Source organism: Cetorhinus maximus, chromosome 13 (assembly GCF_964194155.1).
Source record: "Cetorhinus maximus chromosome 13, sCetMax3.hap1.1, whole genome shotgun sequence".
NCBI classification, from domain to species: Eukaryota; Metazoa; Chordata; class Chondrichthyes; order Lamniformes; family Cetorhinidae; genus Cetorhinus; species Cetorhinus maximus.
This window is the reverse complement of record NC_135891.1, coordinates 7,997,198-8,023,155: the sequence shown is the minus strand read 5'-3', so window position 1 is coordinate 8,023,155 and position 25,958 is coordinate 7,997,198. Positions and strand designations below refer to the sequence as shown.

General features: G+C 42.2%; 1 protein-coding gene across 1 annotated transcript in view; it reads left to right on the top strand.

Moving 5' to 3' along the window:
* LOC144688396 (serine/threonine-protein kinase 3/4) overlaps positions 1-25,958 on the top strand; it is a 137,373-nt gene that overhangs the window by 73,723 nt on the left and 37,692 nt on the right. The window contains exon 10 of the mRNA XM_078554880.1: positions 7,981-8,141. Coding sequence (XP_078411006.1) covers positions 7,981-8,141 — 161 coding nt within the window. The remainder of the gene's footprint in view (positions 1-7,980; positions 8,142-25,958) is intronic.

Here is a 25,958-nt window from a genome sequence, read left to right as displayed (position 1 = left end):
GGGTCGCCATTCAGCATTCTCTTTTCTGGAGTAGAGAGCCTCAGCCAGTTTAGGCCTTCCTAATAGGTATAACCCCTGAATTCTGATACCGCACTTATCGTCGTGTCATCTCCCCCCCACCCCACCTTACCCAGTGTTTCCATATCATTATTATAGTATGGAGACCAGAACTGTGTATAGTTCATGTCCAAGTCTTGTTGGTGTGGAAAGTGCAGTTGATGGTATTGCCACGATGTTGCTCTAGCCCTTTTCAATGTTGGAGGGGTCGGTCACATCTAGAGTACCGTGTACAGTTTTGGCCTTTTTTTTAGGAATCTCAGAATTGTTACGGTGTAGGAGGAGGCCATTCAGCCCATTGTGTCTGCACTGGCTCTCTGAGCATTCTAACTTAGTGCCAATCTCCTGCCTTTTCCCCATAACCTTGCACATTGTTTCTATTTAAATAATCACCCAGTGCCTTCTCGAATGCCTCAGTTAGCAAGAAAGGATATAAGTGCTTTAGAAGCAGTTCAGTGAAGGTTCACTTGACCGATACCTTGGATGAGGGTGGGGGGTATCTTACGAGGAAAGGTTGGACGGGCTGGGCCTGTATCCATCGGAGTTTAGAAGATTGAGAGGTGATCTTATTGAAACATATAAAATCCTGAGGGGGACTTAACAGGGTGAATGCGGAAAGGATGTTTCCTCTTGTGGGAGAATCTAGAATGAGGGGACACAGTTTAAAAATAAGAGGGTCTCCCATTTAAGACACAGATGAGGAGAATTTTTTTCTGAGGGTCGTGAATGTTTGGAACTCTCTTCCCCAGAGAGCGGTGGAGGCAGGGTCGATGAATACTTTTAAAGCAGAGGTGGGTAGATTCTTGACTAAAAAGGGAGTCAAAGATTATAGGGGGTAGACAGGAATATGGAGTTGGAGTCAGATCAGCCACGATCTTATTAAATGGTGGAGCAGGCTCGATGGGCTGAGTGGCCTTCTCCTGCTCCTATGTGTTTGTGTGAAAGGTGCTGTTGAAATCTGATGGCAAGTTGCTGCATGACTTAAGGAATGTGTATACATTGGTTTAAACTTTAGGAAAGGGGACATATAGCAAATAATGACAGTGCCTTAACGTTTTCTGTTTTGAAATTTCCTTTTGAGGTGATGGGTTTTGTTTTATTTTCGGAGATAAGGCAGCTGCTGTCATGAAACATGAAGCTAATGCATTGTTTTAGGTTCATGACCCCCAGTGAAACATTTGTAAATATATTTTCCAATCTACAACTGTTAAATGAAAAACAAAAGCTCCATATTGTAACTTTGATGAGACACTGCAAGGCACAGTACCAAAGTGATTATAGTGTAACCGGGGAGGGAATGGTGAAGTCTGGCCAAGACATTTTTCTATGCGATAGTTTATTTTTAATTACAGAGGGTTTATTAAAACCACTGTTGTATGAACTACACAGTCCGTTTAAGTTTATCATGCATGATGAGTACGGATTTTTCTCTTCTGGAATTTGCATCAACTACTAGGATAATGTGATGGGTGTACAAAAGGCTGGAGTGAGAGGAATAGAGATTTTCGGTGGGAGGGGAAAGGGCTCTAGGGCTGAAGGGGGTTATGGAGGTGAGGAGGAGCAGTTAAAGGCTAGACTTTTAAATTTGGGGCATTGAGTGACTGGGAGCTAATGTAGATTAAGTATAAATGTGATGATTGATTGATTGGGACTTGGTGTTGGATTGGATTCAAGCAGCATAGCTTTGAACAAGCAAGGAGTTTAAAAATTATTCATTTATGGGATGTGAGCACCGCTAGCTAGGCCAGCATTATTGCTCATCTCTAATTGCCCTTGATAAGGTGGTGCTGAGCTGCCTCTTGAACTATTGCAATCCATGTGGTGTGGGTGAATCCACAGTCCTGTTAGGGAGGGTGTTCTAAGATTTTGACCCAGTGACAGTGAAGGAACGATGACATATTTCCAAGTCAGGATGGTAAGTGGCTTGGAGGGGAATTCCCAGGTGCCGGTGTTCCCATGCATCTGCTACCCTTGTCCTTCTGGATGGTGACAGTCATGGGATTGGAAGGTGCTACGTAAGGAGCTTTGGTGAGTTCCTGCAGTGCATCTTGGAGATTGTACACATTGCTGCCACTGTGCCTTTGTGGTGGAGGGAGTGAATGTTTTGTGGATGGGGCATCAATCAACTGGGCTGCTTTGTCCTGAATGCTGTTGAGCTTCTTGAGTGTTGTTGGAGCTGTACTCATCCAGGCAGGTGGGAAGTTTTCCATCACACTCCTGACTTGTGCCTTGTAGATGGTGGACAGGCTTTGGGGAGTCAGGATTTGAGTTACTCACCGCAGGATTCCAAGCCTCTGACCTGCTCTTATAGCCCCAGTATTTATATGGCTAGTCCAGTTCAGTTTCTGGTCAATGGTAATCCCCAGAATGTTGACAGTGGGGCATTCAGCCTTGGTAATGCCATTGAATATCAAGGGGTGATGGTTAGATTCTCTGTTGTTGGAGGTGGTCATTGCCTGACACTTGTGAGATGTGAATGTTACTTACCACTTGTCAGCTGAAGCCTGGATATTGGCCAGGTCTTGCTGCATTTGGACATGACTCCTCAGCTACTGATGCATTCTGTGAATGGTGCTGAACATTGTGGAATCATCAGCAAACATCCCCACTTCTGACCTTATGATGGAAGGAAGGTCATTGATGAAGCAGACGAAGATAGCTAGGCCAAGGATACGACCCTGAGGAACTCCTGCAGTGATGCCCTGGAACTGAGATGATTGACCTCCAACAACCACAACCATCTTCCTTTGTGCTAGGTATGACATTTTGTGGAGGAATATGGGAGACCAGTAAGGAGAGCAATGGAGTAATCAAATCTGGGAATGACCAAAACCATGTATGAAAGGATGCAAATTCTGATGCAAGATACTATAAAACAGATGAAGGTACATTATGGAATTGCAGAACATTCCTTAAAACGGTTTATTTTTATGTGCGTAGGAACAGGAGGAGGTCATTTAGCCCTTTGAGCCTGTTCCTCCTTTGAGTTAGATCATGGCTGAGCTGTATCTTAATTCCATCTATCTGCCTTGATTCCGAAACCCTTAGCTAACAAAATACTAATTCAATTTTTTTTTAAAAACTGTAAATCTATGGTAGATCATTCTACTTTTGAATGAAACAGAGTAGAGTTTTAGATGTGAGTTTGCCAAAAGACTTCTACCTCACTTCACTCACCATTTCTCTTTCAGATCCTGGTTGAACTGTGCTTATTTTCAGCATTCAGTTTTTATTTCAGATTTGTGGTAATGCTTTTTTTTCTGTCTCTCTTTGTGAATTCTAATCCACTTCACCTCAGTGTTGTACAGCTCAGAATGCTGCCTTGGAGATGCAGCTCAAGGTAGGAAGGACAGAATCTGTAATAGTACGAACATACAAATTAAGAGCAGGTGTAGGTCAATCAACCCTTTGAGCCTGCTCCATCATTTGAAAAGTACAGGGCCCCATTTACCAGTAACTCTACGAGAGACTAACTACTCTATAAAGTTTAACCGGACAAGCCATACAAATACAGTGGCTACAAGAACAGGTCAGAGGCTGGGAATTCTCCGGTGAGTAACTCACTTAACTCCCTAAAGACCATCCGCCATCTACAAGGCACAAGTCAGGAATGTGATGGAATATTCTCCACTTGGGGCATTCTTTTACACTTCAATTGGGCATGGTACAAAAACATCCTATTGCATGTGGCAAAAATCCCAGTGAGGGGGAAAATGCTTGTTGCATATGGCCACACGTTAATTCCATGTACTGACTGTTGGATTTGACTGAAATCCCAGTGTTGCTGCTGCCAGAGATGGACAGGGATTTTTTATTTATTTCACAAGCTGGAGCTTACAGTAGTTATCTGCAATGAGATGTAACACTGTTCGATTTAGTCAGTGCACTGTGCTTCCAAATTGCTTTATCACTCACTGCAGAAAAGCTGCTCTGTCAAATTTATTATTGGTAATTTCTTGTTGGCCAACTCATGTTAGTTCTGAAGCCATTAAGCTGTAATACTCAAGACTTTCACAATGAATGCACCTATCTCCTCAAGCAGGATCTTGACTGTTTTTAAAGCTGTCATTTTTCTCTATTGTAATATTTTCTGCATCAGCTGGATTGATTTCTGTAATCACTGCCCCTACAGTAATATTTTCCCTTCAGTAGCTGAGATCAGGAAGATCAAAGCATAGAATTTTGTTTTCTGTAGCCGTACATCTACATCAAGGCAGGTCCACCATACTTGCCCCCATCCTCTCTCTCTCTCCCCCCGCCCCCCAATTTGACATAGTTTATGGAAAGTTTTGGGATCCAAATTATTTTGCTTACAATGGTAATTACATTTATTTAATTAATTAATAAAATTAATTACATTTTAAATGCCACTTTGCTTATCTTGTACATCCAGATAACCTCATTGTCCCCTCACAAGCTTTTACTCACAGTGATCTAGTGTATAGTTTTCCACTGTTTTAAGTAGGCTGCCAACACTGGTTAGGTGTTTTCCTGGAGGAAAACATAACCACCAACAGCCATGCCCTCATGTTCCTGCCATTGGTTACCTGACCCATCCATCATTGTGATGTAGTGCCTTCTCGAGCCAATTAGACCAGACTCTTTGTTACCCAATTGGATGATTCTTAACTGTTAGTAAACCAGTTTTTTCTTCATCTCCAATATTCTATAATTAATAAATATTAGAAAAAAGGGAATCCCTTTGACGTGTATTTCTAATGTGTGATGATGGTTTAGAAGCCTCTTTTTTTCTCTGTGCTGTGAGGTGCCACATTCACAATGCGCTGGTCATAAGTTAAATATGGATAAGGAAGGTGGTTTGGCCCTTTTAAGCTCAGTCGTTTAGAATAAAACTTCCATTTTCTTTCTGCGTTCTTTTTCCAACCATTGCATGATCCAGCTATCAACTTTTTTTGCCCCGCAACTAACCTGGTAGTCCTTTCCATGTGGAAATTGCTGCTCATGTGAAGAACCGCTGAAAGTAGAATTCAGCTCTTTCTTTCTGTACTGTACCATTCTATAAATCAGTGCTCTTTTGGCCTGAGGCTGCTGTCGTTAGTTATCCTGACTTTGTAGTGGAAGCACAGTACAGTTACTTATATGAGCTGGCTCATTCACACACCATAACTTCAGAAGACCAGACTAAAACTTCCCACTCCGGTAGAAGTAGCTTTTAATTTTATTTATAATGAACTGTGTGAGGAGTCGGACAAAAGCAACAAGGAAATTTATGCATATAAAAAATTTTTGACGGCCCAGGGCTGCCATCATTGAATATAAAATAATTCTCTCTCTTGTTTCTTCAGGATGAAATTGTTTGCTTTGGACACATTCCCCATTCCTGACCAAATTCTAATTCTTGCTCTTATGTAAAATGTGTCTGTTGTGCTTTGACGTAGGCAAAAGAAATTAATAGCAGGCTATTCCTACCCTGATTATCTCTACATGTTGAAGTGATTTTGTGTCTGCATATTTATTCTGAGATATAAAAGACTGCATTTTGCCAGTTGTCTTGTTCTTCTGCGTGACCTTAGATGGCAATATGATATGGTAACTGCTTTAGAAAATTCAAGCTATAGTCTGCTCTTAATTCAAGTTATTGGGTAACTCAAGTTTTTTGCTTAAGTATTTTGAATCATTAGGAGTAGCTTGTAAACCATGGAGGTAGAACATGGACAGTAGCAACTTGTATTTGTTTAGCGCCTTTACTGTTAGAAAATGTCTCGAGGCACTTCACAGGAGCGTTATAAAGCAAAATTTGGCACCAAGCCACATTAGGCTATAATGGTGCAGATGGTCAAAAGTTTGGTCAAAGAGGTAGATTTTAAGGAGCACCTTGGAGGAGGGACAAAAGGTGGAGAGGCAGAGAGATTTAGGGAAGGAAATCAAGAGCTTTGGGCCTAAGTGACTGAAGGCATGGACCCCAATAATGGAACAATTAAAATTGTGGACGCTCAAAGGCAGAATTTGATGAGTGCACATATTTACGTTTAATAAGCTTTTCACAAAGAAGTGATTGACGTATGGAATGATCTTGAGTATTGCTGAAAAAAGAGGCATGCTGTTGAAGCTTTTTGTCTTGTACTCGTCAGGACATTTGCAAGAATAGTAATAGTAAAGAGAACATCAATTTGTACTCCTTGAGAAGAGAGTTAATTGGTTGGCAAGTGGCCTCTGATTGGTAGAGGCATTGCCATGTAGAATGCACCAGTTAACGGCCAAGCTTTCGTTCAAATTCAAACCAGGCAGGTCGACTCTGGTGAAGACATTGCCATGAGGAATGAACCAGGGGGAATGGCTGCCCCCCAATATTTTGTTTAGTTGATAAAGGTGCAATGTGTCAACATGTTTCTTCTGTCTGCAAAGGACAGGACCACCTGTGTTTCCATATGGAGCTTCTAGCATGTGTAAGCGAGCCACACTACAACCACATTGGAATGAGCTTCTGGGAAGGACAGTAGAGACAAATGACAAGAGATGACAATGGCAATAGAGATACAGTTAGAGGGAAAGATTGTAGGATCTTTCTGGATTGGTAAGGTCACCACATTCATCTTGGCTTGTTTCTGACTCCCACCCTTCATAAACTTGACTTCAGCTACCTGTATCCAAACTTGCACCAAGTCTCGCTCACCCATCACCCCTGTGCTTGATGACCTACATTGACTCCCAGTCCAACAATACCTGCATTATAAAATTTTCACCCTTGTTTTCAAATCCCTCCATGGTCTTGCTTCTCCCTATCTCTATAACCTCCTCTCGTCCTGCAGCCCTTCAAGATATCTGCACTCCTCCAATTCTGGCCTCTTGCACATCCCAAATTTTCATTGTTTTGCCATTGGCGGCCATGCCTTCAACTGTCTACACCTGAAACTCTTTAATTTCCTCCCCAAATCTCTCTCTCTCCTCTAAGACGCTTGTTGAGATCTCCTTCTGACCAAGCTTTTGGCCACCTATCCTAACATTTCCCTATAGGGCTCTGTATCAGATTTGGTCATAATGCTCCTTTGAAGTGTTTTGGGATGCTTCATACATTAAAGGTGCATTAAAATGCAAGTAGTTATGTCATGGTCATGTGTGTAATTGAAAGTGGACAAATGGGTAAACTGCTCCACAGATTCTGCCTGTGCTGCCAAGCCAACAGCTGTCCTTCTCCCCTCACCCCACCTTATGGAGGAATGCGTAACTTCCATTTGCAGTGTTCTGACAATGGCCTCCAAGGTTATGAATTCGGCTGTGTGGGAGATCAAATACACCGGTCCATGGCACCTAATGTTGGTGTTCCAGTGCACTTTGTAGATTAGCCCCTCACGACCTGTTACCGCATTCAGTTAGATCATGGCTGATGTGTATCATAACTCCATCTACCCACTTGAGTTCAGTAACTCGCCTTGCCTAAATTTGGGAAAATTGAAATAATTTTGCTCCTGTTCTTCACCTGTACCTTTCTTGGGCTGCAAGAATCTGGTCCATTGAAGACTCTGTGCAGCCTACGATGTCCCGATTCCTTGCTTTCTGGAGAACATGTAGCGTGAAGTGCAGTTGCATGGACTATAGTGTCTGACCTTCCCACACCATTCAATTCATAGCCTCATTCTGCATCTGGTGGAGGTGTACTTTTCCAAGGGATGGGGCAATATGGAAGAACAGAATAGGAAAAAGCTTGGTAACTGATTTCCCACCCCTAAACACACCTAGGGTGACTTTTCAAGATGGATAAGAATGAAGGCAGCCATTTGACACATGCTAGTTCATCTTAACTCTGTATTTGGTTTTCAGTCCTGGGGTGTTCATTCACAATCTGCAGGATTAGTGTTAACTGCTCAACACTGACTGTTCAACTTGAGCGTTGATCCTTTTTACACATGTGATGAGCCAGCTGTGCAGCTTTTAATTTAACCCATTTTTCTTTTAACGAAACAGAGAATGAGGAGACCATGCAGCAAAGCAAACCATCCTTCCTGGAGTATTTTGAACAGAAGGAAAAAGAGAACCAGGCAAACACCCACAGTAATCGGAACGCACAAGCACTTCAGAACTCCTCCGATAACTGGAAGGTACCGCAAGATGGGGACTTTGAATTCGTAAGTAACATAAAGATTGAACTTAATTAATCCTGACAAAGAAGTAACGGAAAATTTCAATGTGTTTTCCGTTTTCCTACCTCAGTTGATTGCACTGTCGCCTCTGTTCTAAGGGGTTAAGGCTTATATTGGTAGACTGGACTGACACTTGACAACCCAGTGCAGTACTTAGGGAGTGCTGCGTTGATGCTGGCTGTCATTCAAATGAGAAATTTGAACCAGTGCCTTGTTACCTCATGCGACCATGCTAAAGACCCCATAGCAGCAGCTCACCAAGAGCAGGGCATTCTCCCAGCGCCCTGGCCAACATTTTTTCCCTCAACTCATGGTCACAATTAAATGTCTCTTTGTGAGACATTGTTATTGCGCTCCAAAATATTTTTCTGTGCACTTGGGTGTTGGGATTGTAATGAGGGGTTGTTTTAAACACCATCCATATTTTGTTTAGTTCTTTTCCCCAAACACAAGTATATAGTGAGAATTTAAAGTTATTTTGATCAGTGATTTTGATAACTTTTCATTCACCTGCCCTAATTCGCAAGCTGTGGTGCAATGAGGATACCAGGTTTCCTTGAAATGAATTTGTACAAACTATGAGCAGTGATTTAAAATAACAGGAGGAAGCATTTGCTTCCAAATCCTATCTCTGGCTATATGCTACAGGCACGATAAGTTTGTAAATATTTAAGCGCTCTGCGAATTACTAAGTTCAGGCATTCATGGGAGTTTACAGTTTACTAGAATTTACAGCAAAGAAGTGGACCTTTTGGCTCAACTGATTTGTGATTCATACATGTGCTGGTGTATACGCGACACATAAGCCTCAATGCTATCACCATATCCTTCTATTCTTTTCTCCCTCATAAGATAAGAAAGACAAGAATAGGAGTCACCCTTGCAACCCCCTCCACCCAAAAGTGAGCTCTACCATTCAATACGATCATGGTTGATCTTCCACCTCAACTGTGCTTTCTCACACTATCCCCATATTCCTTGATCCTCTTGGTGTCCAAAGACCTATAAGTCTCGGTCTTGAATGTACTGACTGAGCATCCACAGTCCTCTGGGTAGAGAATTCCAATGGTGTACTTACCTAGCTGCCCCTTTAAAGGTATTTGTCACTGGATGTTTCATTGTAGCCCATCAGCCACATGTGGGTTTACATGCAAAGCGAAACAGCGTGAATCAGATGACAAGAGTACTTACACCACTTTGACATCCTTGGAAAACCCTTTGTTTTGACGCTTTCTAACAATTTAGGAACATAGTGGTTATGTTACAGGACTAGTAATCCAGCGGCTTAATGTACATAGCAGCTGGGGAATTTAAATTCAGTTAATTAAATAAACCAGGTAGTGTTAGTATTAGTGAGCATGTAACTGCCAGATTGTTGTATAAAACCATCTGTTTCACTAATGTCCTTCAGGGAAGGAAGTCTGCTATCCTTGCCCAGTCTGGTCTATATGTGACTCCGGACCCGCTGCAATGTGGTTAACCCTTGACTACCCTGTGAAGTGGCCTAGGAAGCCACTCAATTGTCAAGAGCAATTAGAGATGGGCAACAAATGCTGGCTTTGCCAGTGACACCCACACCCCACAAATGAATAAAAAAAGCACGCTGCAGCACCCACTCTCGTACATGTAACATAGTCCAAGTCTTTGTTCCCTTTGAAAAAAGAGCATAAATTTACATCATTATTGTCTGTTGTAGGTTTTCCTGGAAATAAACGGCATTCTATCTTAAAAAAGGCTTTGAATATTTTTAGCTGTTTTACAGAATACAAAGGAAGCCTGCAGTCGAAACCAAGTGCTTCTTGTTAGTTTGATCACTTCCTGATTAATCTTCCAGAAGGCCAGCATATTCTCCTGTATTGTCACTGGTTGTAGTGAAAGATTGCATGTTTTTCAGCATTAGAATGCTCAATAAATGCTAAGGCTGTTATTATGTCTGACTACTATTATGTCTGACTACAGCCACAGTTCCTGTGAGATGGCTTGGAGGCTAAAAGTAGCATTCTGGGTTAGTGAACCGAGATGCCTGCATCAGAGCAGAGACAAGCAGGACACTGAAATGTCTAATAGAATATCAGATTTTTAAAACATTCTTTTGTGATGGGAGCATCGCTGGCGAGGCCAACATTTGTTGCTCATCTCTAATTGCCCTCGAGAAGGTGGTGGTGAGCTGCCGCCTTGAGCCGCTGCAGTCTGTCAAGTGTAGGTACACCCACAGTGCTGTTAGGAAGGGAGTTCCAGGATCTTGACCCAGCAACAGTGAAGGAACAGCAATATAATTCCAAGTTAGGTTGATGTGTGGCTTGGAGGGGAACTTGCAGGTGGTGGTGTTCCCATATCCCATATGTCTGCTACCCTTGTCCTTCTAGGTGGCGAAGTTCGCTGGTTTAAAAGGTGTTGTCTAAGGAGGCTTGGTGAGTTGCTGCAATGCGTCTTGAATAGGGCACACACTGCTCCCACTGTGTGTCGGTGGTGGAGGGCGTCAATGCTTTTTAAAGTGGTGGATGGGGTGCCAATCAAGCCAGCTGCTTTGTCCTAGATGTTGTCAAGCTTCTTGAGTGTTGTTGGAGCTACACTCATCCAGACAAATGGAGAGTATTCCATCACACTCCTGACTCGTGCCCTGCAGATGGACAGGTTTTGAGGAGTCAGAAGATAAATTATTTACTGGAGATATCCCAGCCTCCAACTTGCTTTTGTAGCTATCGTATTTGTACGGCTAATCCTGTTAAGCTGTGCAGTAGTAGTTGAGCTCTGATAGAGTTACAGGTAAACAGGGCCTTGTCTTAATAATTCAGAACTCGGAACATAATGTCTAACATTAGATGTGATTGGACAGCATTTGCTGAACAATCCCAAGTGTGCTAAGAATTACACTAACGACTAATTTAAGATTATTGCTTGGGCTCGCAATGTGGCTCATTTAGCACTTGCTAGAAGCTACATATGTTCATATGCAGGGACTTGTCCTCGGAAGACAAAAGGAACATGTCCAGGCATTGCACCTTTTTTGAATTAAACAAAAGCATGGGGGACAGTAGTTCCCTGGTGCATTCTCCATGGCAATGCCTTAACTAATCAGCACCCTTTGAAATTTGGCATTCATGTGTCTGTCCTGATGAATGTAAGGCAATAAGCTTCCACAGCATGTTTTTCAGCCATACCTAAATGAGTTTCTTAAGGTACTTTTACACTACAGTCATAACATCAGGTTTTGACTGACGTGCTAGAAATTAGATAGCCAGGTAGTGAAGTATAGAGCTGGAGTGTCCCCTTTATTCACTTGCAAACTTTCTTTCAAAGAGATGCACTTTACATATCGTACACCTCCAATCCAACGCCCGTAGATTCAGCCTGCTCTTATGTATGAGCATAGGTGAGTTACCAATCAAAGCGCACCAATTAAATACAATTAAACACCCAACTGATATACATTTAACATGCAGCTGGCACAGCTATCAAGTGGAAACCCGTTGGTTAGTTATAGTGTAGCCTGAGGTTTTCTTAGTTTTCTGATGTTCCCGCAGCCTTCATGGCTTCCTTTGCTGCATTTTAAATGCACTGGGGCAGTTCAATTTGTCACACACTTACCCCCACAAATCAAGCACAGGAGTGCAAGACCCAGCTCCCTACCATGTTTACAGCACTGAGGATTTGCTTGTATGCCATATTAGTAAACTCTTGCAGTACTGTTTAAAGAGGACCTGTGCATTACACACAAACCATGAAGGTTCTGTTTCAGGGGTGAACCTACATGCAATGAATACGGTTGGGTGATTGGAGAAAATAGATGCACGTGTGTCACTTGCCTGCAACCCCAAACCCGGACCAAAGCAGTGTAACAGAATACAGACTGCAGTCACAAAGTTGCATCCTTTTTGCAAATGCTTGCAATAGATTGCAATGCATCATGTGTGATTTATTTGCATTTTGTTTTATGTTGGTGTGCCATAAATATAAGATAGCCGCTAATAAATCCAACAGGGAATTCAGAAGAAACCTCTTTACCCAGAGCATGGCGAGAACGTGGAACTCGCTACCAACTGGAGTAGTTGAGGCAAATAGCAGAGATACATTTAAGGGGAAGCTAGATAAATACATGAGAGAGAAAGAAATAGAAGACCATGTTGATATGTTTGATGAAGTAGGGTGAGAGGTGGCCTTTGTGGAGGGTGATCTTGGATCTGTTGAGCTGAATGGCTTGCTTTTGTGCTGTAAATTCTATGCATTGGTGTATTTAATATCCAAATTTCCTATAATTTATTCATATTTGTTCCCTTCTTATTCAAAGAGCCAGTGTCAGTGAGGATTGCTGCACTTGAAATGTATAACTGAGCAGAATGGGATCTTCGAGAATATAAAAACATATTGCTGGCCTGCACAGGTGAAATAGGCTCTCAATCTACCCATGAGCAGTGGCATTCAGTGCTCCCAACAGTCCCTGTTTGACTCTAAATGCTCCTTTAGAACCCACCCTCTACAGTTTATTGATGTCATGGAGCTCATTTCTGTAGTCAGTGATAAATACCTGATGTCTTACCATCTATACATGATTACTGGAGTCTTACTGACCCATAATCCCTACGTCTATATCTACCCTATCAAACCTTTCCATAATTTAAAAAACCTTTAACAGGTCACTCACTCCTCAGTCTTTTGTAGAGAAAAGAACCTGAGGCTGTTGAGTGCTTACTTAAGTTCTGGTATCATCCTTGTAAATCTTTTTTTGCACTTTCTCCAGTGCCTCTATATTATCCTAAAATGTCAAGCGATATTCTACACTTCACTTCATTGGATATTTTTTGAGCGTTCTAAGACCAGAGTAAAAATTCTTCCTCCTCTATTTCCCACTGAAGTACTTCTGGAGGTGGTATGAGTTGTGGGCATTAGGCTGTGACAAAGCCTCAAATGCGACAACTTTTCGCACTGTGCTTCTGATCGTTAGAATAATTGGACCTTGTTGACTCTGGACACCATAAAATTGCAACTGTAATGAAACCTCTTAAAACTTTAATAAGAGTGCTAAATCATGGCTTCATAACTTTGCCCTTTTCAGGCTGAGGGCTGTGTATGTTCATAAGGGTAGTATGTTGAATTCTGCAGTAATAAGATTGTAGCTTTATAGGATTACATTCAGCTGCCTGTGTCATGAAAGTCCGTTGATCAAGGATTTCTGAGTATCTAAATGGTGCCTGCAGGTATTGTTAATAGAATCATTGCATGCTGCAGATATATCCAGGATTTAAAAGCAGTTTACTTTAGAGGTGGCTCAATAGCCATTTCCTCAGGGGGCATCTTGGGTTATCTTAGCTCTAGCTAGATCCTGCTGTTGATCTAATGGCTTAATTGAGAAGCTGTAAAGGTATTAGTTTTAGTTCAGCAGTCAGTTTTACAGGGTGCAAACATTCAAATGTCTTTATTTCCTAATGTGGTGCGAATTCAGCCTTTCTTTGCCTTTCTACCCTCCTGTCCTATCCTCAATATGTTGGTTAATTGAGGGCTGCAATGCCCCTAGTACATCACTCAAGTGGCTATTGTTTATGTATATTCTTGATGGGGAATGAAGGTGGGTTGGATAATTGCATGGGGTGGACAATACAACAGGGTTTAATCGTGCCCTCATCCAGCAGGCGTTAGAGCTCTGTTTGATACATTCTCTCCTCTCCCTCAATTCAGGTTAATATCAGCTCACTCAGCACAGACTCGAACTTGAATCTTTTGCCCTGTATGTCTCAATACCACAGCAGTTAGGATGTTTATCTAGTAAGCCATCAGGAAGCTTATTGAAAGCTGTGTTTCTTCCCCCTCAATTCTCTCCCTTTTCTGAAGGCCTGATGGGGTGTAGTACCATGGTTGCTTAATGTCCCCTCAGAACTTTGGCCAAGTGCCTTACTTTGCGAGCCTTGATGAGTTTTGGTAAGCAATTTGACTGTGATAGGCATCACTGCTGAGCCCACCCTGTCCTTATTTATGTTCACATGTGCACACATGCACACTTCTAGCATATTGATCAAGAACAGGAACCTGGTTGACTTTTTTTTCCCATGTCCAATTACTTTAGCCCACAGCACTGAGACCAATTCTGACGTATTCTCTTTAGTTCTGATGAAGGGTCATACGGACTCGAAATGTTGACTCTGTCTTCCTCTACACAGATGCTGTCAGACCTGCTGAGTTTTTCCAGCAATTTTTGTTTTTGTTTCTGATGTATCAGTGCAGCCTAAGAAAGCCTAATGCAGCACAGACTGGGGATCACATCTCGAGATTGTCTCCTCTGTGCGACTCGGGCTTGTATTGCCAGATTCACAATTACCCACTGAGGGCGAATCGAGATTTTGGTTTGCTAATCAATATTGATGAATCCAAGATCTTTGGGAGAAAGGTAGGATGTTGGATATGATTTCAGCCCCTTTGACACAGGGCCAGACTTGCTTCATACAGTCAGTGCTAAGATAGCACAAACCAAGGATTGAAACCATTGTAATTTTTTTAACGATACAAAAGATGCAATTGTGAAATATAGACACCCAGAGGCAAGGACGAGCCAGTTTTGATAAATATTGCATCTAACAATCAGCATTTGAGGTTTTGTTTGTGCACCGAATGGAATTAAATTTGTATAAATTTTTCCTCAGCTCCAGCGACTTGCTGACAGCCCTTATATCCTTGGGAGACTGAGTCTCCATTGTTGCTGTGACAATGTGAATGATTTAGCAGGATTTTGATGCAAGGTGTGAAGGATTGCCTTTGCTTTCAGGTTTGGATGGAGTTTCATTGTCTAATGATTGAAGCAGCCCCCGTTATTGAGAGGGATTAGCAAGTGGGGAGAAGGAAAAGGATGGCAGAGGATAGTTCAGTTACTTTACATAGAATTACGTAGAATAATGTACATTTCAGAAACAGACTATTTTGGCCCAACATGTCCGTGCTGGTGTTTATGCTCCACACAAGCCTCCTGCCACCCTTCTTCATCTAATCCTATCAACGTATCCTTCTATTCCTTTGTCCTGTATGCATTTATGCAGTTTACCCTTAAATGCGTCTATGCTATTTGCCGCAACCTGTGATAGTGAGATCCACATTTTCACAACTCTCTGGGTAAAGAAGTTTCTCCTGAATTCCCTATTGTATTTATTGCTATCTTTTATATTTGTGCCTCTCTAGTTCTGGTCTCCCTCAAAAGTAGAAACGTCATCTCTATGTCTACCCTATGAAACCCTTTCATAACTTTAAAGACCTCTGATAGGTCACCTCCTGGAGAAAAAATTCCCAGCCTGATCAGTTTTTCAGTTCTGGTATCATCCTGGAAGAACCTCCCTGGTACCTTCGCCGGTGCCTTTTCAAAGTTACCAACACCTCTCAACTGTATTTGTAAAATGGCCAATAAGATATTGGCAATGCCAGAAATCATTTTGTGCTTTGGATGGATAGGAACAAAAGTATCCGACACCCGCCCTACCTCCATCTTTCAGGATGAGATGTCCATCTGCTTTATATTACTCTATGGATTTAACTTGTTTCAATGGTGATGGCCTGCTTGCATTTATATGCCATATCCCATGGATGATAAGGACAGGGTGAATAGACAATGTTCGTATTCCCTCAAGTATAGAAGGTTAAGGGTGATCTAAATGAGGTGTTTAAGACAATTAAAGTATTTGAAAGGGTGGATAGAGAGAGAAGCTATTTCCTCTGGGAGAGCCCAGAACAAGAAGGCATAACCTTAAAATTAGAGCTAGTCCTTTCAGGGATGATGCCAGGAGGTGCTGCTTCTCACAAAGGGTAGAGAATATCTGGAACTGTCCCCCACAAAAAGATGCTGAGCCTGGGTGTCCAATGAAAATTTCAAAACTGAGATTGGTAATTTTTTGTTAGGCAAGGAAATTAAGGGTTACAGTAGCAAGGCTGGTGGATGGAGATCAATGATCTAATTGAATGGTGGATCAGACTTGAGGGGCTGAATGGCCACCTCCTGTTCCTATCCTTGAGTGTAGAATGCCAGATATTAATGCATGATCACATCATAAATATATAAGTTTGAAATAAAATTGGATAGCTAGAGGGCCATGCTTTTGATCTCTTTGTGTCATGTTAAGTTGATCTCAACCTGGTAACAGATATGAAGAGTCAAATTCCACAGCCCTGAGCACAAAACCTAGGGTCATTTGCCAGTGCAGTACTGAGATGCAGCAGCACTTTCGGAGGTGCTGTCTATTGGATGAGATGTTGAACCAAGGGCTGGGTGTGAACGTTCCCAAGGATAAAGAGGAAAGCAAGTTCTCCCTGGCCAATATTTATCCCTCAACCAACAATGCTGAAGCAGATTATCTGCTCATTTTTCACGTTTCTGTTATTGGGAGCTTGCTGTGTGCAAATTGGCTAGACCATTTCTCATATTGCAACAGTGACTACACTTCAAAAAAAGTACCTCTGGCTATAAATCACCAAGGGATGTTCTAAGGTTGTGGAAGGAGCTATATAAATGAAAGCCTTTCTTTCATCATAACAAAGGCAATCACCCTTCCAGCATTGGCATCGTGCTCCTTGTGCCAGGAATGACTGTCACTTGACATCGTCATCATGAAGGAGAAAAATAGATTGGAACAAGTTGTCAGTCAGTGGTACTCCCGTGTGGCACAATGAGAAGCATACTCTCTATGACCCTGCAGTCTCTCTTATTAAAATCAGACTATATTTAAAATGGCTTTTGTTACTCACAATGGGGAAACCACTTACTTGTGAAAGTGATTGCTGAGCTGAAGGCAGCATCCAGTTGTATCAGTCGACATGAGCCAGCACTTCAGAATGATCAAAAGGTGCAAAAAGGAATCACCTAATCCATCTTCATGCCCTTCCTTAACCATCTCAAACAATTGCATCAGGGCAGTTGTAGAAGTTTAAATGCACTGCAAGGGAATTGTCTGTTTGAGATAGCATGTTTAGCTAATGCTGAGAAAATATAGAAATGTCATGAGGGAACTGCTATGGTGATGATTGATACATCCGTGAATTCCCTCTGGAAGCTCAAAGCTGCTGTTAATGTTCATGTATTGTAATTCTTGAAATATTGTTGCAAGACTGCTTATAAAGTCCTGCCAGTTTAATAAGTAAAATAGCAATAAAATGGATTTGGCAGACGGTTTTATTTAATTCCTTCTGCATTCCTCTCCCTCCATCCCTGAAGGCACTAATTCTTGCTGAGTTTTGCTTCCATGGATGCCATCAGCCTCAAGTGGCCATCCATCAGCCAAGACAGCAGCTGTGGGCAGGCAAATGGATCATGGGGAGCTGTCTTACAGTGTTGATTGTGCATGCATACATGCAGATTCCCACAGAGGTCACTAAGCTCGGCTAATGTGGGAGCTTTGGCAAATTTCATAAGTCCATAAGATATACGAGCAGGAATTGGCCATTTGGCCCCTGGAACCTGCCCCGTCATTCAATAAAATTGTGGCCTTAACTCCACTTCCCTGCCTGTCCCCCATAACCCTTGGCCTCCCTTGTCAATAAACAGTCTGTCTCAGCCTTGAATATATTCAATGACCCAGCCTTCACTGCTCTCTGTGAAAGAGAATTCCAGAGGCTAATGACCTCTAAGAGAAGAAATTCCTCCTCGCCTTAGTCTTAAATGGGAGACCCCTCATTTTTAAACTGTGCCCCATGGTTCTAGATCCCCCAAGAGGGAATACACTCACTCAGCATTTACCCTGTCAAGCCCCCTCAGAATCTGTTGAAGGGTCATGTGGACTCGAAACGTCAACTCTTTTCTTCTCCACCGATGCTGCCAGACCTGCTGAGTTTTTCCAGGTAATTCTGTTTTTGTTTTGGATTTCCAGCATCCACAGTAGTTTTTTGTTTTTACCCCTCAGAATCTTATGTTTATAATTATACTAATTGATTAGTTAGATTATAGTAACAATGATGTTGGTAAAAGCAAGCTTTCTTTGCCATTCTATTCATGTTGGTCCCTGCATACTCATCCTTGTGTTCTAATTCTTCCATAGCCTTGCCCCTTCCTATTCCTATAATGCCCTTCAGTCCAATCACAACTGAGATTTCTGCATTGCTCCAATTCTGGCCTCTTTAATGTCCTCAGATTATTTTGTCCCACAATTAGCAGCTGTGCCTTCAGTTATCCGGTAGGTCCTAAGCTCTGGAATTGCTTCCCTAAACCTCTCCATCTCTTTCTTTCTCCCCTTAAAAACACTTTGTAAAACCTCTCTCTTTGGCCTAATATTTCCATAAATGGCTCGAGGTCAAATTTTCTGTAACACTCCTGTAAAGTGCCTCGGGACATTTTATGACACTATAGGTGCTACATAAATGCAAGTTGTTGTGTTCATGAATCAGTATTTATTCATTGGCAGTTAGTGTGCTCTTGACTGTTTGATATTTCCCCAGTGGATCTCATTGTCAGTGATTCATAGTATGCATCTAACTAAAGTAATTTTCTGTACAAAGTGCTAAATATTTCTTGGAATATTTCACTGTGTTGCCTTTGAATGTGGATGTAGATATCTCTTGAGTTGCCTCAGTGACACTCATTCATCTGAGGTTAGTAGGATTTGAATCCGATCTCCATCCTAAGACTTGAGCAGGTAATGTAGGCTGACACCTCAGTGCAGACTGAAGGAATGCTACATTGTCAGAGGTGCTGTGTTTTGGATGAGATGTTCAACTGAGGCACTTTCTGTCAGTTCAGGTGGATGTATAAAATCCCACGGCACTATTCAAAGAAGAGCAGGGGAGTTCAAAAGAAGCTTGGATGAAATAACAGTGCCTTCCTTTTTCCCTGAATACTTGTGAAACTGTGAAGTGTTATTGACATGCATTAAATGGGTTGCATATGTTTCTGAGTGATAGAAGTATTTAAAAATGAAGGAAAGACAGTTGTTTTATGCTGACTTCTCATGACCCAGAGCTGGAAATTTTCAAACCTTTCCCTCAACAGCAACCCCTAGTCAGACGATGTCTGGCATTAGATCTTAAACACAGCGCTGAGAGGTTATATCTATTGGGAAAGATTGAACAGGTATGGACTCATTAGAAGAGTGAACCCAGCACTGATTTCTGTGAAATACGATAATAATGGTGGCGAGCATGAGTGTGTGAGAGAGAAAGGAAGACTACGGAAAAGCAAAAAAAAAGAGAGATCTTTATGATTATAAAAAGCATTTGATAGGGCAGATAGTGAGAGAGAGAAGATGTTTCCACTTGTACGTAAGATCAGAATTAGGGCCATAAGTGTAAGACAGTCACTAATAAATGCAATCAAGAATTTAGGAGAGCCTTCTTTACCCAAGAGCAACGTTCCCTTTAATAAAATAAAAACAAAAAGCTAAAAGCTACTGCGGATGCTGGAAATCCAAAACAAAAACAGAATTACCTGGAAAAACTCAGCGAGTCTGGCAGCATCGGCGGAGAAGAAATCAGTTAACGTTTCGAGCCTTCATGGCCCTTCGGCAGAACTGGAGCATAGTTAGAAGAAGGGAGAAATATAAATTGGTTTAAGGTGGGTGGGGGGGGGGGAAGAGACACATTGAGGGTGTGGTGTGATGATTGTGGAGATGAGCAGATAATCAAAAGATGTCACAGACAAAAGGGTCAAAGAGGTGTTGAAGGTGGTGGTCTTTGTCTGAGAAAAGTGCTAATTAAGAATGGAAGACAGGATATTCAAAGTACAGCTCTAATGGGGGTGGGGTGGAAAGACTAAAGGTTTTAGTTTTAGATTTAAAATAATGGAAATAGGTGGGGAAAGAAGAATCTATATAAATTATTGAAAAAAAAGCGGGGGGAGGGGAAAGAAACGGGGTGGGGATGGGGGGAGGGGGAGTTTAAGATCTAAAGTTGTTGAATTCAATATTCAGCCCGGAGGGCTGTAAAGTGCCTAGTCGGAAGATGAGGTGCTGTTCCTCCAGTTTGCGTTGGGCTTCACTGGAACAATGCAGCAAGCCAAGGACAGACATGTTGGCAAGAGAACAGGGTGGAGTGTTAAAATGGCAAGCGACAGGGAGGTTTGGGTCTTTCTTGCGGACAGACCGCAGGTGTTCCGCAAAACGGTCGCCCAGTTTGCGTTTGGTCTCTCCAATGTAGAGGAGACCGCATTGGGAGCAACGAATGCAGTAGACTAAGTTAGGGGAAATGCAAGTGAAATGCTGCTTCACTTGAAAGGAGTGTTTGGGCCCTTGGACGGTGAGGAGAGAGGAAGTGAAGGGGCAGGTGTTGCATCTTCTGCGTGGGCATGGGGAGGTGCCATAAGTGGGGGTTGAGGAGTAGGGGGTGATGGAGGAGTGGACCAGGGTGTCCCGGAGGGAACGATCCCTACGGAATGCCGTCAAGGGGGGTGAAGGGAAGATGTGTTTGGTGGTGGCATCATGCTGGAGTTGGCGGAAATGGCGGAGGATGATCCTTTGAATGCGGAGGCTGGTGGGGTGATAAGTGAGGACAAGGGGGACCCTATCATGTTTCTGGGAAGGAGGAGAAGGCGTGAGGGAGGATTCCCTTTAATGTTTAGTTTGTGTGCGACCAGCTTTTTCAGTGTGCAGCCCCTTTAAATTTTTTTGCGTGGCTGTATACATGCAGCATTTATCTCTCTGCTGTACCTGTTAGGACGCTGCACGGCCATACACTCACGCAGCTTAAAATGAACATTGCCACAGAGTGGAACTCACTACCAATGTAATACTTCAAGGAGCAGTTGAGGCAAATAGTACAGATGTAGTTAAGGGGAAGTCAGATAAACACGAAGGAGAAAAGAATAGGAGGCTTTATTGATGGTGTTAGATGAAGTAGGTGGGGAGGAGGCTCTTGTGAAGCATAGACGCAGTATGGATTATTTGGGTTGAATGCTTCTGTGCTGAAAGTACAAAGCAATATTGTGTAATACTATACAATCATCTTGAATCTTTGTATCCACACCTGTGGTTCAATGCTTCAAGTGATTACTTATAAACTGCAGGTGGCAGCAGTGTAATAGAAATAGGTTTTTGGGGGATTTCATAGTAAAGATTGCAGGCGCTCCTGATTTTGCAATTGTATTATTATTGTTAGTGCCACTGATTGTGCTGGGGTCATTATATTTGGGATAATGTGGCTTCCGTTTGTTCTGGCTTGCTTTAGACAGTAGCTGCTGGATTTGGGGCTTGCTGCAAGAGATTGCTGGAGGTGTATATTTTAGATGGGTTTAGGGATACCCCTGGTTGATTATCTTTGGGGGTGGAGAGGAATTTCTGCTAGACTTTGTTCTGTTGCCCCATCTGAATCTTGAAAAGCTCCTTTTGGGGTAGGGTTATGCAACTCAAAGATGTTCTTGTGGATGATATTGAAATGCATAAAGAAAGGGAATGCCCTCCTTGAATTGATGAAACGAGCTAGGGAAGTGTTTAGAAATGTTGGGGCAAAGGGTGGGGGGCAGGTGTTGGCTGGTGAGGAGGCTGCAGGAGCTGGAAGCTCGAGACTGCCCTGTGCATTGTTGCTGTAAATGCCGATTGGTTTGTTTGCTGCTGCTGTGTTTCTTTCCCATTTGAAAACTCTTTAACTTGAGTTTATCACCTTAGTGGCCGTGAACCGTGAGCTTGATTTGAGAACGGGATGATACTTCATCCCCTTTCTGTCAGGTACTGGTGTTGGAAGTGGAGGAGGATAGGAAGAGTAAAACCCACCTGCACTCCACAGATGCAACCCCCCCCCACCCGTGACGCAAACGCAAAGCCAGCACCTCCTGCCACAAACACACACACCCACCTTGGTCTGCAAAATAAATTTCGCACATTCCACTTCACCAATGTCACTGCTAGTTTCCCAAACCCAACCAGGGGTGCAAATGGGCTGAATTCAGTCAACAGAATGCCAGATCATACTGTAGAGCCCCCACCACTGGAAATGGTCTTGCAGTATGGATATAATTGGTTAGCTGGCCCACTGAAGCAGCTGGACTTGATCCACACAGTACCTTAGAGGCAAATTGGATGCATCAATTAGAGAGTAATTTTAATGGCTTTATATTGACTGCAGATTAGCTTAGAAACTGAATGATGGGGGAAAAGAACTGCTGTAGAGATCTGAAAATGTATAACAATTGCATAATGCAGATCAGCTGTGGCTCTGTGAGTGGCACTGTGGCATCTATCAGAAGGTTGTGGTTCAAGTCCACTCTGGAGACTTCGCAGAAACACAGAGGGTGCTGCATTGTTGGTTGAGACATTAAACTGAGGCCCTGCATGCTCACTCAGGTGGATATAACGTGGCACTATGAACTGAGGAGTTGTCCCTAGTGTCCTAGCCGGTACATATCGCAGTGAAATGCTGGCTTTTTGGGAGAGCAATTCAGTTAGTCCCACTCAACATCTCTTTCCCTATAGCCCTTCAAATATTTCAATACCCTTTTGAAGATTATTCAGTCTGCTTCTACCACCATTCAGGCAGTGCATTGCAGATCCTAACTCGCTGGTGCTTCTCCAAAACCTTAAATCAGTGCTCTTTGGCTATTGACCCATTTTGCCTCTGAAAATAGTTTCTCCCTATGTAACTGTATCAAAGCCCTTCGTGAATTTGAACACATTAGATCTCCCTTAACCCTTTTCTGCTCTAAGGAGAATGGTTTCAGCTTCCCTGGTTTCACCACGTAATCTTCTTTAAACCATAGTTTTTAACTTTATATTTTTTTTCTCACGCCCAGCATGAGAAGCCACATCCAATGGCAAACTTCCACTCTCCACCACCCCCCCCCGCCCCCCCCGCCCCTGACTACACCTTAACCCAATGAGCAAAGCATTTGGAAAAGTGGCATATCCAGGGTGATCAATAAACTCCTTTAGCTGCTGTTAATTCTGCTGGAAATAATAAATTCAAGGTGCTTCATATTCTCCAGCTCTCTCTGATTGACAGACAAATCATACCTCAGTACCCCAGGCTGCAACTTTACTCAAAATAAAGCTGACACATTCACCTGGTTGTGGGGGAAAAAAAAAACCCTCAGTAACTGTTCTAAATTAAAAACTTTTGATTTTCTGTTTGCACTTCTACCAGTGTCAAATCAGTGAAATTGACTACTTATGGATTCCTTTGTTATAGCACCTACTGCTGCTTAAATTCTGCTTGATAACATTCCTGTGAAGAGCCCTGTGGTGCTTTGCTATGTTAAAGTTGCCATATAAATCAAGTTGTTGTTGTTGCTCAAACAGAGCCGAAAGTGTGAGGTTCTGAAACTAATTGCCTAAGACCCCCTTTTGAACTAAAGGCCGTATCCTTTCGTGTTAATTCTCAAATGCCCCAATGCGATTTATGAGACAGATGCAATTAATTCTAACAAGGTGACAATCTAGCTGCCTTTCAGATCCAAAGAGACGAGTAACTCTTATGTGTATAGCTGGTAGGAAATGTTGCGGTGTAATGTCACCACTAATAATAATAGATTAAAGTCAGCATGTTAAAGGCATTTTGTTTCATGGAACAATTCTACAGCTGGCTCAATTCCTGATTTAAAATGTGTTGGCTTTGTTATAATGATAGCACAGGTTCCATTTTAAGATATTACCTTTTCCTTAAAGATACTATTTTAAATTAAGTACCACTGGTCAATTTTCTTGTTAGTAACAGGAAATTGTGTGTCTGTTGGTTGTGTGTGTTATAACAGGCTGAGAGAGATTATAGTGACACCAATGGGGCAACCAGGAGGTTTTTTTTGTGTTCATCTGCTTCAGATGTCCATCCAATTTTCACTCATGTGCAATGGCCTCTGTCTCGGCTATTCCCTGTATGTTGTATCCTCCCTCTGTGCTTGAAATCCATAAGACCATAAGACGCAGGAACAGAAGTAGGCCATTTGGCCCATCAAGGCTGCTCTGCCATTCAGTGAGATCATGGCTGATCTGATAACCCTCAATCCACATATTTTCACCTCTTCTAGTTCATGATATCTTGGGTTGCTTTTCCATCTTAAAGCTACTTACAAATTCAAGAGGCGTGGATTAATATCCCAGAGCAGGAGAGTTCAAACCCCACCCTGATAGTTTGAAGATTGAATTCAAATGCCAAATAAAAACCTGGTCTTATCTGGTAAAAGTGACCATGAAGCTATTGGATTGTCGTAAAAACCCAAATGGTTCACTAAGGGAAGGAATCTGCCATTCTTACCCAGTCTAGCCTATATGCGACTTTTGTCTAACACCAATCTGGTTAAATCTTAATTTAATCTGCAGTGGCCTGGCAAGCTACTCAGTCATATCAAGCCATTAAACGTGGTTCAGGGCTGATAGGAATGGGCAAAGATGGCCACATTTGGAGAACGAATATTAAAAAAGAAACACACACGTCATCAGTACAGTACCTGGCAATCTAAGTGGAATGCTGTAAGCCCCCTGCAAAATATCTTGACCAGTTTTTCTCCCTTAGTTAATACCGTCAAGAAGCAGCTTGTTTTTCATATCTTGCTGTGCAAATAATGCCTGTATAATTGCCTTTATAAGTCAATTCTTTCTTCCCAAAGCGCATTCAGACTTTGAAAGATGCTTTAAGATGCTTTAATCAATCTCATTTTTCCTGAAGTTAAGGAGTTTAAACATAAATTAGAGAAGTGAAGTTGATGCAGTTTATGAAGTTATTTAATCCTGTAATTATGTGACAGTCTGTATTCTGGTGAATCTGCACTGTACCTTTTCCAACTACAGTGAGAGGTGGGGAGCTACTGCCGACCTTGACACCTCTGGGCTAGGTAGAAGAAAAAATGCTAGGATTCCAGCTCTTGACTGCTATCCAGTAATATCCTCCTGGGAAGTCGATGCACATGTAGGCATTGTGACTCAGTGCTCCTCCAGACACCTATACCCTAAGCTCTGCAATGCCTTCCTTAAGCCTTTTTGCCTCTGGTTCTTAAAACCTACCTCTTTGACCAAGCTTTTAGTCAGTCCTAATATCTCCATTTTTAGCTCAGCCTTAATCTCCCATGAAGGACCCTGGGACATTTTACTACACTAAAGGCGCTATATAAATGCAAATTGACTTTGTTGAGTGAAGCTTGGATCAAATTCAGTTATTGTGCCCAACCAGAGTCGATGGCAATCTTGTTGCAGTTATTTGGGTTCATTTTGAATGGCTGCTTGAATGAGGTGCTGATGTGTGGAACCACCTCTCAACATTACATAGCTTCAGGACACAAGGGGGAGCCTTCCACCTGAAAAGCTTATGATTAGGTTATAATTTATTGTTGAATTTGTCCTACACAGGACTTAGGAGGTTGGCCAAAGTATCAATAGTTTGTTTGGCAGCTAAATTTTTTATATAAAGTGAGAAGTGTGGTGTATCGTATATTGCATTTGAAGGTTAAACAGATAATTAAGGAATTATTAAAATTTATGAACTCTCATCCCCAGAGGAATTGGATACAATTACCTCAGCCATGTCTCTTGTATTCTTTTTACCAGGGAATGAATGCAGTGTTTTGTAATCAGTCAATATCCAAGATAGCTAGGTCTCTCAAATCATTCAGTGGGACTTGGGGGGACGCTTTAGAAGACATAGAACAAGTGCAAGGGAATATAATTATCTTAAGCATCTGCTCATTTTTGAAATCTTAATTTTACTGGGCTGCCTTGACTCCGTATGATTATGTCCTTAATCTTGTAAGGCTAGCATTGGTAAAGGAATCTTCTTGAGTATCTCTTTCCAGTACTGGCGTCCATGTGTTCTGCTTTTAAACCAGTTGCAGACATTGATGTACCAAGTACTGGGCCATTTGGGAACACTGCCCACTTTTGGGTAGGGTATGAACATGGTAACGTAATCAGTCTATTGAATACTGAAATGCTT